Below are 17,356 nucleotides of genomic sequence, written 5' to 3'. Positions count from 1 at the left end.
TTGTGTGGAATGAATAATGGGCATCCACTTGCTATGTTCATTTAAAAGAAGAGCTTTCAGGGTCTGGTCGTAATTAGTCAATAGCATGCTCTCGATCGTTCGGGTCAATCAGCATGAAAGGTACAAGAACGGCCAGTTCAACAGGGCATCATAGGGTCCTCTCGTGATGACAACGAAAAGGGATAGATGAGATCCCTTTCCCATCCCCATTGGGATACATTCGTATACACATCTTGTAACCAATTCGGCTGGTGTAGAAAGCAGGAGAGTAAATGCTCAAAATTTTCCCTCGCTGGGCCTCCAGGCTGTGCTTGCTAAAAATATTGATTCTTGATAGAAGTATTCCATCATAGCTAGCACACTCAAAGAATTGTATCCTTGCATCTAGAACCGTGAGCGTCATATCATTCAGAGCCAGTGTTCTTTTTGAAGGTCGAATCTTTTGCTCATTGATTCAATCATTTTATTGTCCTCCTTTCTCTGTCGATCAGTCGTCTTCAGTGTAGTGATGCACTGCTCAATGTGGCAATGAAATGCTGTAACAATTCCCCTCAATGTGTCCGTTTTTACTTCTAGCTGTCGAACTCTCATCTGCATTTCACCACTCCATATATGTTGCTCTTTCGTGTCACTGTCGGTACGAAAAGCTAGATTTCCTACTATTTGTTCCTTTTGGTTGATCTTTCAGCAGTATTTTGGAATTGGCGTGCTATATGTAAGGTCTCCAAGCCTGAGAAATTATTAATCCTTTCTCCCAGTTGGGTCAAACGCTATTTAATGTTGACTTCTTGTTTCAAATCGTTCACAAGCAGACTCTCCCTGTCACGTGTCTTGATCATGACCTTGTCTAGAGTGATGTGGTCATGCTCATTAATATTATTTAATTACGGCTCATCTGTCAGGCATATCATGTATTTACGGCTCATCTGTTAGGCATATCATGTATTTACGGCTCATCTGTTAGGCGTATGATGTATTTACGGCTCATCTGTTAGGCATATCATGTATTTACGGCTCATCTGTTGGGCATATCATGTATTTACGGCTCATCTGTTAGGCATATCATGTATTTACGGCTCATCTGTTAGGCATATCATGTATTTACGGCTCATCTGTTGGGCATATCATGTATTTACGGCTCATCTGTTAGGCATATCATGTATTTACGGCTCATCTGTTAGGCATATCATGTATTTACGGCTCATCTGTTGGGCATATCATGTATTTACGGCTCATCTGTTAGGCATATCATGTATTTACGGCTCATCTGTTAGGTATATCATGATTATCATAAAATAAATCATGTATTAATGTTTTTTGTTTGTTTTTAAACGTGTTTACTGTCAAGGCTATATCTACATCCACGACTTTCTGCGGGCTGTGGTATAATAATAATAATAATAATAATAATGAGGACTTTGTAGAGCACCTAATCTTTAGAAGCTCTAAGCGCTTTACAACATTAGACAACACCTATAACATAAAAAAACATATATAATGATATGATTACAAAAACAAACACCATGAAATTAGAAAACATAAAAAAAACATGCTGAAAATATTTAAGGTAGGAAACATTATTAGGTCTTCAAGTTTGTTCTTGCTGTCGAAATAAGTGAGTTTTAAGAGCACTCTTGAATGTGATCACTGTGTCTTTGTGTCTAAGTTCAGTGGGCAATTCATTCCACGTTGCTGGGCCCTGGTATGCAAAAGAACACTTTCTAAATTTGAACGTGTGTAAACCTCGACATTCAATTGACTTTTGAAGTCTTCCATTAAAGTTGGGTCTCAAAATATTAGGCATATCATGTTTATCACAAAATAAATCATGTATTAATATAACATATTTGACTTTGTAAACTTTTTTACTGTCCTGGGTATATCTACATTCATGACTTTCTGCAGGCTGTAGTATGTAGATGGAACTAGTGTACTCTCTTTTAGGCTGAAAGTGGTGACTATGGAGGCAGAAGTCACAGATGTCCGTCAGTCGATGGACCATACTCGTAACCACTGAGATGCAGGTTCAAATCATACAATCAGATTAGCCTAGATCAGATACCATGTAGTCTTTGGCACAAAATAACCTGCTTGTGTTGTAGTACTGTAAATCACCAAATCAAACCATTATTGACTTCATAAACATCTAAACATGTTTATGATGTATGACCAGTTGGGACTGTTCATATATGACTTTACGCACTAGGTGTGCGTGTCCAACTTGTATGACAATGTGGGATGGGGCTATGGGGTTTCGAAAACTGGGAGGTCATAAAAAAACAAGTGCCATCAACCAAAGATAATGTAAACTACGTAGTTTAGTACTATCACAGTGGGAGGAAGAGAACATTGAGAAATAAATTGATCAGATGAGATGTCTACAAATTTATTCCTTGGATTTTAAGTCTTTATCTTATCCATACTTTTTCTCTTTAGTACAAGTTTCAGAGGACTAAACCCATGTAGATAAAAATATTCCTGAAAGTATAAAATAATTCTGAACCCAGTGTTGTATTGTTGTATGTTTCTCTATACAAAGTGATTTCATAAACTTTTTATGGGGAGGGGGTCAAAGCTATGCAACATTTTTTATGAAGGGGTCTGAGTTTTTGTGATGAATGTGACAATGGAGGGAGGAGGGTCACATATCCTCCAAAATTATGTGATATCATATATGGATGGACCCTTTGTTTATATATCATCTTTGTACAAAATTGTCTCAAAATGCAAATATGGGACACGATTTCATTTATTAGTTACGCCTCAGAAATGGGCCACGATAGCATTTTTTACAGCTTTGTCCCATTGGTTATTATTTTATTTTGTTTTAATACTCATTGATATTAGATTATTTACAGATAACGTGGATTGGAGGCAGCTGCACAAATAGTACATTCCAATTAAATACAGCATCCCCTCAATATAAAGGTGTTTATTATAGCAAGGTATCTGATATAGGATTGTCCTGATATAACAGTCCCCAATGCAACAAGGATGTGACTGTAGATCCCACCTATCTGGCTGAATAATATTATTTCACATGTAAGGAAGCCCACTATAAGGCAATCTTACCTGTAACACAGTATAATTATATGCCTCCCTTGAATGCTTATTATAGTGGGGGACTATTGTACTTTACAGTGGTACAATGTAGACCAAGGGTCTCAAACACGCGGCCCGCCAAGCCGTATCCTGTGGCCCACAAAATGATTGGCGTTACAAGGTGTCATAAGAGATAACAAAGGTGGTGCGGCCCTTGGGCCATCAAAAATGCCCTCATGCAGCCCTCGGGGTGGTTTGAGTTTGAGACCCCTGATGTAGACCCAGCTCTTCTGATGCATTACCTACCAACAGCAGACCTGGGTCAACGCTACCGCAATATCATACAAAATATACAAGGATTTATATTTTGTTTTGTTTGTAAACCTATATAACTAGCCAGTTTACCTCTCTATAATGTAGGCCCAGCTCTTCTGATGCATTATGTACCATCAATAGGTCTGGGTCAATCCTATCACAGTATGGAAATTATCACGTTATAAGTAAGGAACAATAGACAGATTGCAACATGTATATGCTAGACCCTGAGGCTAATTATTCGCTTCATAAATGTTGCGAGTGTAAGCTGACATAAAAAAGACGGATGGGAAGCCAGTTGTATATAACGTGGTCATAGGAACTTGTTACTGGCTCCTTATTCTGCTGAGTGCAATTCACAGGTAAGTGGCATTAATTGCCGGTGTTGGCTCAAAGGAACATCAAGTGAGGGTCGTAAATCCACCCTTGACAGACTGCCGAAGAGGCAATGTCTGCTAATTATGTAGACCATGGGTGAATCGACATCCACTCAGAATTGAGCAAGGCGTGGCATCCATTGGCATCGCAAGTTTAAATCAAGTGTCTTGAAACTAAACGTCACTAGTCAGTAAACCATCTTGCGGGAATTACATAAGGAAGTTATAAGCTACTCCGATGTCATTCGAAATTGGCGGGAAACATTGTTATTCTGGGAATTACAAGGAGCTTCGGAAAGGTCAGTGACTTATTTGCTCGATTGCCACAATCTATTACGGCAATGTAATTGTACTTTATGTGAAGTATGTATACTTCATTACTAGAATCGTTAGTACGTAGAATTACCATTTGTCATTACTAGAATCGTTAGTACGTATAATTACCATTTGTAGGGTTTGATTCATTTGTAGTGTTTGATCTGCATGCATATTTTGAGATATGAGCAATGTTTATGTAAAGAATTAATATTGTAATTCGCTATTTAGTTAATTCGTAGTAACCTCTTGCATTTATTCATGTGATATTCTAGATTTGCAAATGTTGAATTTAATTATAACTTTGTATAATGGTCGCAGTGTGCAACATTAGTTAATGAGTATTTGACTATTTGTGCATACTTTGTAGGAGTATGATGTGTAAAGATATATCAGCGCATGGATATGTGGATATCTGTGTACACTTTGTAGAAGTGTAATGTACAGAAATGCGTCTGATTATGTTATATTGTTCTGTATAATAAGATTGAGAATCTATATATACCGATTGGATGAAACCTATTGATATATGCATGATAAGCAGTTGATACCATGTATACCATACCAGAAAGTATGGGTATTTCGATGTGCACGAATGCGTGACCAAAGAAGGTAATGGCTTATCTGATGATAGATTGTTGTTTAGTTGTTGTTGTTGTTGTTGTGGGGTTTAACGCCATTTTTCAGCACTTGATTGGCTATACATGGCGGCCAGTATTAATGGTGGAGGAAGAACCTGGGAAAACCCAGGAAAGAACCACCGACCCACGAGAAGCTACTGGCAAGCTTTCTCACATACCCACATGGCTGAATCTTAGACTCGAACCGCCGCAGAGAGAGGTGAGATGGCAGTGATCCGTAACGAAGAGCGCTTTAGACCACTCGGCCACTCGGGGCCCCTGTTGTTTAGTGTGAGGCTAGATAGCTAGAGGAATATACTAATGTTCTTGTGTGTGTTCGGACAGGAAGCTTTTAGGGACCGGAGTAACTGTAGGAGACAGAGAAGGGAAATACCATGGTACAGTTGGTCCCGAATCTCTGGGAGACAAGAAAAGGAGAGAACGGCAGTGGAAGGTTGAAGGACGTGGTTGTTGGACTGAAGGAGTACTGGGTACCAGTCAAAAAATACTACAGATGAGTAGAAACACAGGACAGGAGGGAAATCTATCACACTATGTCAGATGATGAAATAGGCCATCACTTGGTCGAGTAAAAGACGAGTGATAGGGTTTTGAATATTGAATTTCATTTGAGGAAGGACTATCTGTATCTGAATGGCATTAAATTTGTTGTTTATTTGAATTCCACCTTTTGTGTATTCAGTAATTTAACTGTCGGCATCGCTGACTGGGGACTTGGAGCTTTGCATCTCTATCACTACTTCAATTTCTAACAAAAACGAGCCAGTGTGGGTCTTCTAGGATAATTAAAGATAATAATGGGAGCACCCTACCCCAACCTAAGGTAGTCTACGGGCCCCTTTACAGAAATGATTATTCAAGAATTTATATTATTGTGTTCGGTTTGTAAACCTATATAAATTTTTCAGGTTTACCTCGGTATAATGTAGAACTTTGTCTTCTGATGCATTATATATCAACAGTAAGTCCAAGTCAATGCTGTTGCAGTATGGTACAAATTATTCAAGGCTTTATATGAAGTTTGATTTGTAAACCCTCGTTTAAACATCAGACTCTGGACAATACTATGTTCAGTTAGTCCTATGCAAACACCAGTATAATTATGATCATAAAAGGTGTACATATGCCTTAATGACAACAATGGTTACTTTCAGTAATAGTAGCATGTGTATAAACTTCAATGAATTTATATCCTACATGAACATGAAGCGTCAATGATCAATCAACTGCAGTTTATCATTGATCCATATTAACCACTCAACAACCATCAATCAACTGCAGTTTATCATAGATCCATATTAACCACTCAACAACCATCAATCAACTGCAGTTTATCATAGATCCATATTAACCACTCAACAACCATCAATCAACTGCAGTTTATCATTGATCCATATTAACCACTCAACAACCATCAATCAACTGCAGTTTATCATTGATCCATATTAACCACTCAACAACCATCAATCAACTGCAGTTTATCATTGATCCATATTAACCACTCAACAACCATCAATCGAATTCTGTTTATCATGCATTCGTGTGGTCCATTCAACATCCATCCATAAATGTGGTCTTACCCTGATCTGTTTAACCCTTGTTTGTCTGAAATGGAGAACTGTCCAACAGTCAACTCTAACACCGTGGTAGATTTTACATGTACAAAATTCATATTATTACACTTATTTTCCCCTGGTTTTGCCAAATTTTCAATACATACCCAGCAGTGCAGATTCATTGTGTCAATTTTGAAAATAAAAACTTGATTTATGTTGCAGTTAATATGCTAAAGCATAGACATCACAGGTTTCTCAAGTCATTTAAAGTAAACATAAGGAAATTCTCCGAGATATTTGTACATGTTCCTAAACAAAAGCATTTTCCAATCAAGTTACTTGTGCCTATATTTACACAAAAACATTGCTAAGTTTTATTTAAGACTGATGGTGGCATGGGTTATTTAAATTAAAATTTAAAAGTTAAGGATTTCATTTCTTTTTATCATCAAGCGAGTTACAGTCTCTAGTAAGATATTTTTTGGGCACTTTTCATAGAAAAGATAGGATTATATGATCATACAATTCTCATGCATGCTCATGTAATGTTGTGCAAATCCATACTATTTATGATTATTATTTAAAACTTGTAAATGTGATCAGAGTTGGTATCAAAATTTTACTCACCCCTGGGGGGAACAGGACCAATTATGCCGACATGTAATTGTATATTCAATGTGTTGTGATTTGTCACTCGGCTCCCACTACACCATTAGAGGTACTTCAAACTTGGCAATATAATTGGAGGTACTCGACAGTTTTAGAATTGCAATGTGCCCCATAGAAGTAGAGCCCCGAGGGAGGGTGACACATGTATACACATGTATAATAGTTGGGATTGTGACAAACTGACAAAAGTTTGAGGATAATGCTGCATTGTGGACAAAGTCTCCATATGATAAAAGTACAACAACCAGAATCTTTTTTATAAAAAGCATGTGCAGGAGGGGCAACTGTCACAATAGAGGGATAATTTTGAATGTTGTGTGTGTGTTTTGATGCCAATTAATATTTCCTTATACAATAGGAAACATATGTACAAAATAAACACAAGGTATTAAAGAAATTACTTTGAATACTAAATCAGAACACATTTTTTAATGAGATACCACAATGATATCAAGATACATTTAGCTGAGACAGCACAGGGCTGGTGTTCTATGCATAGTAACCTTCAATTTCCATCAATCACAAAGACTGCATATCATAAGTCGTTTATTTTGTAAATAATTAAATAAGGAAAATGTTCTAATATTTAGGAAACAGCATCTTGTCAAAGTCTGGCAAATTCTTACCTTTAAAATAATTTATAGCTACTGTTCTTTTAGTTTATTCTCTGCAATTGCTTGGAATTTAGTCTTCCATTTTCTCATAGATGACTTTACTGTTAACAATTCTTAAATGGAAAGAAATAACTTTTTGGCATTGATCTCTACTCAACATTAGCACCTTTACTCTCTTACACAATCTTAAATAAAGACTAAAATATAAAATATTCTCTGGCAGTATAAAATATTCTTTGCAACACTGTATAATAGCAAACCAAAACTATTTCTGTAGCAGTAAAGATATTTGTAGTATAGCCAAAATCAATAATATAGGCCTGATTGAACACTTTGCCATGCAGATCATTATGTCTACCATAGTTTTGGTTACTGATCTATGGCTGATAATAGGTCACAGCTTTCTATCCCCTATGACTGTCCTCTTATTTGGTCACATATTGATCACTTTCACCGATTACAAACCTTGGGTTGTGCATACATCATAGCTTTTTACCAATATAAGTACATATTTTGGGGGCTAGAAGGCCGTGACCTATAATCAACCACACATCAGAGGTCAAAATCTAAAACATACCAGTACATTCTCACACTACTGATGAAGTGTGAGGATGACATCTTTTGAAGGCAGACTTAAAGTTTCACAAAGTTTCTATTTGATAAAAGTGCTCAAACAGGAATCTTTTTTTTGTTTGAGACGTGCAAGTGGGGCAACTGTCACATCTGAATGTTTCAAGTGTATATGGGAATTTTGTTTGGTTCGTGGAATTGTCTATGATGAATATTTCAAGCTATTTTTGTTTTCCTTGTAAAATCTGACAAACGTGTATAAAATAAATCGAAAGTATATCAGACATTAGTTTAAATAATGCATTTTTTAAAGAGATACTGCAATAATATCAGAAAAAGTTATGCATGGGAGGGTGATAATGTAATCTTCAATTTTCATCTACCACAAAGATTGCATATCAAAACAAGGGGCTTAGTGTGTCTAAAGACTTTTATTTTGCAACGAGAAGAAAAAATGTAAACAAAGGTATAATATACAAGACAACAGTACCAAAGACAACCAAATTCTTACCTGTAATGCAATTTACAGACATTTACTCCTTTGCCATTTTTGAATTTCCACAAATAAATCTTCTCTGAAGAACTTGTATGTACAAATATTATTAAAAAATTGTGAAAAATATGAGGTACAATGTACACAAAACATCATAAATTTAAGAATTTAATATTATTACATCTAGGAGATGTACAAAAAATTAAAGGGTATGAAAAACTACACAAAATACAGTTTCTGAAAAGGAAAGAACTCTTACACTCTGGCATTAGTCCAAGCATTCTTGTAGAAAATCAGTTTCCTAATATAAAACCACTTACCTAATTTGGTTTCAAACCATAATGTCAGGGTTGTTCCATTTAAACATGCCTGGTAACAAAAACTGTTTCATTTAACATACCTGGTACCTAGGGAAGGGACATTTTAAAAACATATGCCAAGGTACCCTGATCACTCAAAGTGAGTTTATATGAAAATTACACAAATTTAAATGCATCTATGGGTGGCAAATCTGTTTTGGATGTGCCTTCCCTGGGTCCCAAATTTGCACTGCTGGTATGTAGAATCAAATCGTAAGAAATTACACCAAATATTGAAATAATTGATGCTGAATGTGTACAGGACCTGTGTGTCTCTTACTGTAATAAAGATCCATTAGTTCTCAGAAACAACGGAGCATACAATTTACCTCAAAATGCCTATTTCAAGGTAAGAAGGTTGAATTGGGATATAAAATATAGTCTCAATGACTGTTTGAACAAATTTACTATAATTATTAATTTAGCAGCAGAATTTCCAAAAGGTTAGAGACTCGAACTCAGATTACTCTTGTTGTGATACCATTTCTAATCCTAATTAGCAAAGGCATTTACAACAATATAAATCTGTAGATAATGTCAATTAAGTCATGTAATGTGATGTTACAAGATGGATGTTTATCTGTAACACCATATTAGATGAAGAGTTTATAGGAAAGGTGTTGTAATTAATTAAAGTACACAACTGGTGAAATGACTAAAACTTACATCAATCATTGTCTTTATCTCTGTAGAACTTACTATTCAAGTCACATGATGGGATGTTACAGAATGGATAGTCATAAATAACACTATATGAAATGTGTTCAACACTGACTGATCTTGTAAAGATATAAAACACCATAATGAACAACTGAATTTACAACGATCTTCTTGAATGTAAACTGAAGTCAAAAACCTTAAATGTCAATCCCCATTTTAATATTCTCCTAATTCTATTTTACCATTCCCCTTGCTTTTACACTCCCATTTTCTTTCGAGTGTAAAATTAAAATGTTACATTTAAATATTCTTTCTCTTTCATGTGCAAACTTAATAATATCACATTTTTGTATAAATATTCTATCTCTTTCAATAACAAACTTAAAAATATAACATCTTTGTTTAAATATTCTTTTTCAACTTAAAAGTGTCATGTAATTATTTAAATATTCTCTTTCAAGTGCAAACATAAATTGTCACATCATTATTTAAATATTACACCTTTCAAGTGCAATTTTAAAAATGTCAAAACCTTCTTTAAACATTCGTTTCTCTTTCAAGTGCAAACTTAAAAGTGTCACATCCCTTTTTCTATCAAATGCAAACTTTAATGCCATATCCTTATTTTATTTCTCCCTTTCAAGTGAAAACTTTAATGTCTCAGCCTTAAGTTATTATTCCCCTTTATTTTAATATTGCCTTTCTTTTTCAAATACAGTGTAACCTCACAAAACCAAGATTCCTTCAGGACCAAATACAATTTTTAGCTTTATGTAGTTTGGACATAATATATTGTACTCTATTTACAACTGATAATGAAATGTGTTTGTTCACAAATAATTAAATGTTCATATGTTTTGACAAATCATCAATAGCTAGTCATTTAAAAAATGTAATAATTAAGATTTCATAAAATAATGTGACTGAGTTATAATGAAATACACGATTCAGTTCACACTCACTATAACACTGTCCATGAGAGCAATAGAGTATAATGCTTGTGTGTGTATGTGTGTGATTTGGATTTTTAACATAGCTTTAGCAATTTTTCAATCATATCGCTACGATGTCTGCAGTGTGACAGTTTATAGTGATGTCTAGCACTGGAGTATCAGGCTGCAGATATGAGCATGATGTCCCACCCAGTCACATTATCCTGACACCAGGCCAACCAGTCCTAACACTAACCTCTTAATGCTGAGCGCCAAGCGAGGCAGCTGTTAGTACCATTTTTGTAAGTCTTTGGTATGACTCGACCAGGGATCGAACCCATGACTTCCCGCATCCGAGGCAGGCGCTCTAACCATTAGGCCACCGGAGCGGTTAGTATAATGCTTTATGGTGCAACCGACTTATAATGGCAAATAATATACATAAAATTTCACAACAATGTAATGAAATGAGATCCTACAAACCCACCATATAACAGAAATTGTGTGAAAATGAAGGATTTATAGTGAGGAATATGTATCATTATACAGTAACCAAAATGATTTCCATAAGTATTTCATTAGGGTTATATGATGTAACATGTGTTAGAACTTACATAATAACTGGGAAACAATATTTAAGAATGACAGTAACAGTCTCAAAATCATTTAAAGTTCTAGAAGGCATTACAATTAATCCACTTTATTATTTACATAATTACAACAGACCTAAACATTATAAAAACTTTCTCACGCTGCAACTCAGGCTGATCACAAAATGTAGATGTCTGTTAGGCTCAAGTTTATTGCAATTGGCCAATCAGATAACAGTATCTGGTGATCAGCCAGAGTTTAAGAATCATTGTACAATATGCATATCAGGTATTCTGCATGGTTTACAATCCATGAATATATATCCAGTTGTCTAAATAGTTTAATATATATATATATATATATATATATATATGATTGTCATATCCTCTCTAAACAATATTACACTTGTTTGATTCAAACATCTTGTCCACATTTTTGCTGATATGTAAATAAAATCTACTGTGGTTTCATGAGTCATAGAACAGAACACAACTCTGCCTGCTTAAGATATTTCAAATGTGAAAATATGATTAATGATGTGTTTACAGTTGTGTAATTTTGATCTGCCCCAAGGAGACAGAGCCTAGATGGGTGGGACACCTGTACATATAATAGTTGAAATTGTGATAAAAAGATAATAATGTGAGGATAGTGCTGCTTTTCTACAAATTCCTACAATTATTGTTTTCCAGCTTGATATGTGTTTTACATAGGCATATGTAAGAGCTGCAATTTCACAACAGAGGTATTCTTTCTAATGGCTGTGTGTGCATCTGTGCTGTGTAGAAAGAGTTAGGGCCGGAATGGATTTTGTCAGTGGGTTTCAAAAGCAGATGAGGTGCACCCCTCCCTTTCTATCTACCACAATCATTGCATATCATCCTTAGTGTGTCTACATACTAATTCCATGGCAAATGCAAAAGGAAAGAAAAAGGTTTAATATTTACAAGAAAAAAATCTTGTCAAAGTCTGGCAAATTCCTACCTTCAGCATACTGCAGTTACCTTTTTGTTTACTTTTTGATTGGTATTTTAGATTTATTTCATTTTGTCTTTGTTAGCTGCTTTAATTTTTGAGCTCTATATTCTCATAGATAATTTAACTCTTACCAATTACTGAGAAAGTTAAGAAATAACAATTAGGCTCTCAAATGAAATATTTTCAGCAAACAAGAAATGTGTCCATATGCCATGGATGCCACAATCTAGCAATTACAGCACAAAATCATAAGTTCAAAAGGGACCTGAACTTCATAAAGTTTTGTTAGAAAATGATAAAATTAAAACTTTACCCATATAAAGCCTCATATTAAATTAAATTTAAACCCATTAAGTTAGTCAAAAGTGGAAATGAAATTAGATGGTAAATTTCAAAGTTAAATTGGGGCTATGATTCATAAGATTTTGTTGAATTGCAGTGAAAATCTAATTTGATCTATGTGTTCTATAAGATAATGTTTCATACAAAATTTTATTTCAATCAAAAAAATCCTTTCAATGTCATTAAGCAAAAGTAAAGTTGAAGAGCAAAGTGCCAAGTCAAACAAGTAACTCTAATACTTTTGCCTGCAAAAGGGTGAAAATGGAACTTGAGCGGGGTCTTTTTATCTAAAACATCACCAATCCATTAAGTCCTTCATGAGTTACTGAACATAGACGAAATTGATGACTTAGACAATGTAACATGAGATGATCTGATATAGCAGGACTCCTAATCATTTTGGCCCAAAAACAGTTTTGACAGATGATTCTACCATGCTTGATTATGGACATAGTGTGCTACTGGAATGCTCATGTTTTCATTAGAATATACTTTGGTTCTTTATAATGATCTCTGAATATTGGTGATAATATTAATGAGTATATATGGTCCACAATTTTAATTGCTGAAATGATTTTCATTGGTCATGAGGGAAATAATCATTTTCTACTAAAACAACACAACTATAGTATGATTAGCCATCATGTGCAAAGGCTGTTATACACATATATATTCAATTATTGGGATCACTGACAACAGCAGCACATTTTTTAGACCTTTTGTTATTTAATGTAATGTAATCATAAACAACAACAATGCAAATAACACATACACAGCAGAGTCTGACCCGAGATCTCTAATTGTCCACATGGGATTGGGGTTTGGGGAGCACAGTGAAGTCATTTTGGATAATTACTATATATATATATATATATATATATATATACACACACACACACGTCTTGTCCACTACTCCAATTTTAGCTCAATGGTTTATCCCCTGCACTGAACGTTTCTTATTTCACTTCTCCTCCCTCTCAATTTTCTTGCACAGTTTATCTATATATACTATATCACATACAAACACCCACTTCACTTTCATACAGGGCAGGCCCAACATACTACCTAGTAACTAAATGATGCTGACTCAGCATTTTAGAAGAATATGACCCAGCTACCCAGATTTTTCACTGATTTCCTGACTCCCACAACCTTATCTTTTCAACTGTCCTTGATGTTGAGATTTTTTTCCTAATTCCTAACTTGAAACCTCATACTAAAATGGTAATTTCTGATTCTGTTATTTCCATTCATCCTGCTTATTTACACTTACACATCTTTAACTTTTGCTTACTCTACAGTATGATTGGTCATATGATCAAAGTATAATTAAAAATCAAGAATGTGCTTGTGATCATAGTGACGTATCAGCAGATTATGTATTTTGAAGAAATAAAAACATAAAAGTTATTCTAAATGAAATGGATTGACCAGACAAATGCTATCTGTTACTGGATCATGCATTGATGTAATTCAATCACATCTGATTAATATTTATCATTAAGTCACAAAATTTAATGTTCTTTACCAATATCACTGAAATTTATACAAGTTTTTATATACTATGTTAAAATATAGTGGGCTAAATGTCACAAGTGTGACCATGCCATCCTGGTTGATACAGTGTCCCGAAATATCTGGACCAAATCATCTTGGGCTGAAATGACCAATAACCCATAACAGGATATGATGGAGGCAAACAAATGTACAAAAATGACCATAGCAGACTTAAATAAACAGGAATGAACTGACATGCATAGGACAAGGACTTATTTAATATAAACCATAATCCTTCTTGGAGTCACCTGGGTAACTGACAAGTGTAAGCTTGTGAAAGCAAGTGTCTACCTGTAGTGAAAATGTTGAGCTGAAAGAAAAGTCTGGAGATCTTACTTGCCATACTGTATATTAGGCAAAACAAAATATGTTTCCCATTTAATGCAAACAGATTGGATTGATTGGTAAGAAATCTCATCTATCCCCCTTAATTACCAAAAATGAAAAATGGTTGCATGATCCAATTTGTTTTCCTTCGAGAAAAGACTTTGCATTACTTGACACCACCATATTTTACACTAGATATACACTCCATATATAATTACTTAATAATATGTGTTTGATTTAACTCGCTGTAAATTTGGACAGCCTATGGATAACAACCAGCATGCTAAAGTAGCCATTATTGAATCATAAAATTTAGTCTATGTCCAGCAGGTACTAACAAATACTGGGAGAAATAGTAAAGGTCTAAATGAGCTTGTTCTCTAATACTGTGATATATGAAAAAGTTAAATGCAGTCTGCCCACAACATTCTAACAATCAAGTTTAGAATAAATGACTAAGATCATATGTCATTTGCAAACAAATTGTAATACCGTAGTATCATCAATTTTCGTGGGGGACCAATTTTCATGGTTTTTGTTGTTTCCCCCGAACCACGAATTTAAATAAAACAAATCTATATTCATTTCAAATTAAATTTATGACACTTACACTATTTTTCTCAAGGCTTAAAAATGTAAGAAATTATTCACATAAATGAGTCATATAAAATTACATAGTGTAGTCAGTTTGGGAACTTTAATGTACAATCCCAATTTCAGTCAGAGTACTTCTTTGTGCTTGACACATCTGCAGGTTTTCTGTTGTCGTTCAGAAGGGGTAGATTGGCTGTATCAACCACAGTTTTGATGTACACTGCGTCTTCCTTAATGTAGCCATAACTTGAGTCATCCAAATGTTCATGTGGAATGAATAATGGGCATCCACTATCTATGTTCATATCTGATGTAGGTCGTTTAAATGACGAGCTTGCAGGGTCAGGTCGGAATGAGTCGATGACATGCTCTCGATTGTTCTGGTCAATCAGCATGAAAGTTACACGCTGCATGAATGGCCAGCTCAAAAGGGCATCATAAGGACCTCTCATGATAACAAAGAAAAGGGACATATGGGATCCCTTTCCCATCCCATCCCCATTGGGATACATTCGTATACACATCTTATAACCAATTTGGCTGGTGTAGAAAGCTGGAGAGTCAATGCTCAAAGTTGTCCCTTGTTGAGCCTCCAGTCTGTGCTTGCTAAATTCATAGATTCTCCACAGAAGTATTCCATCATAGCTAGCAAACTCAAGAGATTGTATCCTTGCATCTAGATCCATTATTGTCATATCCTTCAGAGCCAGTGTTCTCTCTAACGATCGAATCTTGCGCTCATTTGATTCAATCAATTCCTTGTCAACTTTTCTCTGTCGATCAAATGTCTCCAGTGTAGTGATGCACTGCTCAGTCTCTCGATGAAGTGCTGTAACAATTCCCTCAAATGTGTCCGTTTTTACTTCCAGCTGTCGAACTCTCATCTGCATTTCACCACTCCCTACATGTTGCTCCTGTGTGCTGCTATCAGACAAGGCATGAGAGGCCATATTTCCTACTATCTGTTCTATCTGGTTCATCTTTTCAGTTGTACTTTGGAGTTGCCATGCTAGGTGTAAGGTCTCTGAGCCTGACATATTATTAATCCTTTCCTCCAACTGGAGGACATGCTGATTAATGCTGTCTCCTTGCCTCATGGCAAAAACCAAATGGTTGCCAGCTGACTCTTCCACATGTTTTGGAAATCTATTTCCTTCCACCTGTGAAAGTTGCAATAGTTCAATTAAAAGCCCTTATCAAATATGAAAACGTTTTAAGCAAATAACATAATACTACTTTTAACATCTGAGTCATTCTACCTCTCTTGATGATTCATTTACTGGGTGTACTGAAACACTCAAATTGAAGCCTGAAAACAAATTTTGTGCTAGAGATATGTGTAACGTCAGTGGCATCCAGATGAACAAATTGACTGTTCTATACCATTTTCACTTTGTTTTATATCAGATGATTTTCTTCTGTAGAAAGGATCATAACTGTATACTCTTGCCATTAATGAAACAAATCAAGAAATGATTCAAGTCCCTTCCAAATTTTAAATCAAAAGAAAATAAGATCATGTGCATCCATGAAACATTTGAAGAGAGAACAAGTGTCCCTTTAAGTGACTGATACTCATCTGTCTGAAAGAAATTTACAGGAATTTAAGACAAGACCATCTGTTTATAAATGGTGAGTATGAAAGCATTTATCATATTCATTATGAATAGATTTTCAAATTAACCATTGTGGCAACATTACAAAATTGGCATTATTGTTTTAAGGGAAATCTGGCACCATCAGAAGCCTTCTGAAAACCCTACATTGACAATACCATCCATTCTGGAGAATTACTGACTAGATTTGTAGTATGTGGCATTCATATTTGAGGTCAGATTGAGACCATTTTCTTTCATGACCAACTAGATATCACAATTTGTCTCCTGGTGAAAACCTCATGCTGACAAGACTTTCCATTTAGGAGGAGTTGCAACAAGATTTTCAAGATGGCTTCCATAATTAATTACAGACTGGCACCATTTTTATTTGCATTAACTTGATGTCATAAGAAGCCTTCTTGTGATAATCCAATGAAAACTCCATGCTGATAGGACTTTCCATTCAGTAAGATTTTTGTGTCGGCTCATGTGGTGGCCATCCTGGATGTCAGATTGGCACAATTTTTCTTTAGGATGAACTAGACACCATGACATGTCTTTTAGTGAAAACACAAAGTTGCAATGATGATCCATTCAAGAGTAGATATAAAAATATTTTCAAGATGTCCATTGTGGTGGCCATATTGAGCGTCCAAATGCAAACATTTTTTAACTAGACTTCATAAGCTGTCTTCTTGTGAAAACCCCATGTGAATACGACTTGTAAAAACCCCATATTAATACGACTTGTGAAAACCCCATGTTAATACGACTTGTGAAAACCTCACATTAATATGACTTGTGAAAACCCCATGTTAATATGACT

At 35.1% G+C, this 17,356-nt stretch overlaps 1 protein-coding gene across 1 annotated transcript in view; it reads right to left on the bottom strand.

Annotated features, from left to right (window-relative positions):
- Positions 1-7,329: 7,329 nt before the first annotated feature.
- The window catches only part of LOC149779139 (TNF receptor-associated factor 2-like), a 54,438-nt gene continuing 44,411 nt past the window's right edge, over positions 7,330-17,356 (bottom strand). Inside the window, exon 6 of the mRNA XM_089939697.1 lies at positions 7,330-16,092. Coding sequence (XP_089795823.1) covers positions 15,055-16,092 — 1,038 coding nt within the window. The 3' untranslated portion in view covers positions 7,330-15,054. The remainder of the gene's footprint in view (positions 16,093-17,356) is intronic.

Source organism: Sinohyriopsis cumingii, chromosome 17 (genome assembly GCF_028554795.1).
Source record: "Sinohyriopsis cumingii isolate HCF-2022 chromosome 17, ASM2855479v2, whole genome shotgun sequence".
NCBI lineage: Eukaryota > Metazoa > Mollusca > Bivalvia > Unionida > Unionidae > Sinohyriopsis > Sinohyriopsis cumingii.
The sequence above is the reverse complement of the archived record's forward strand: the minus strand, read 5'-3'. Positions and strand labels throughout refer to the sequence as shown.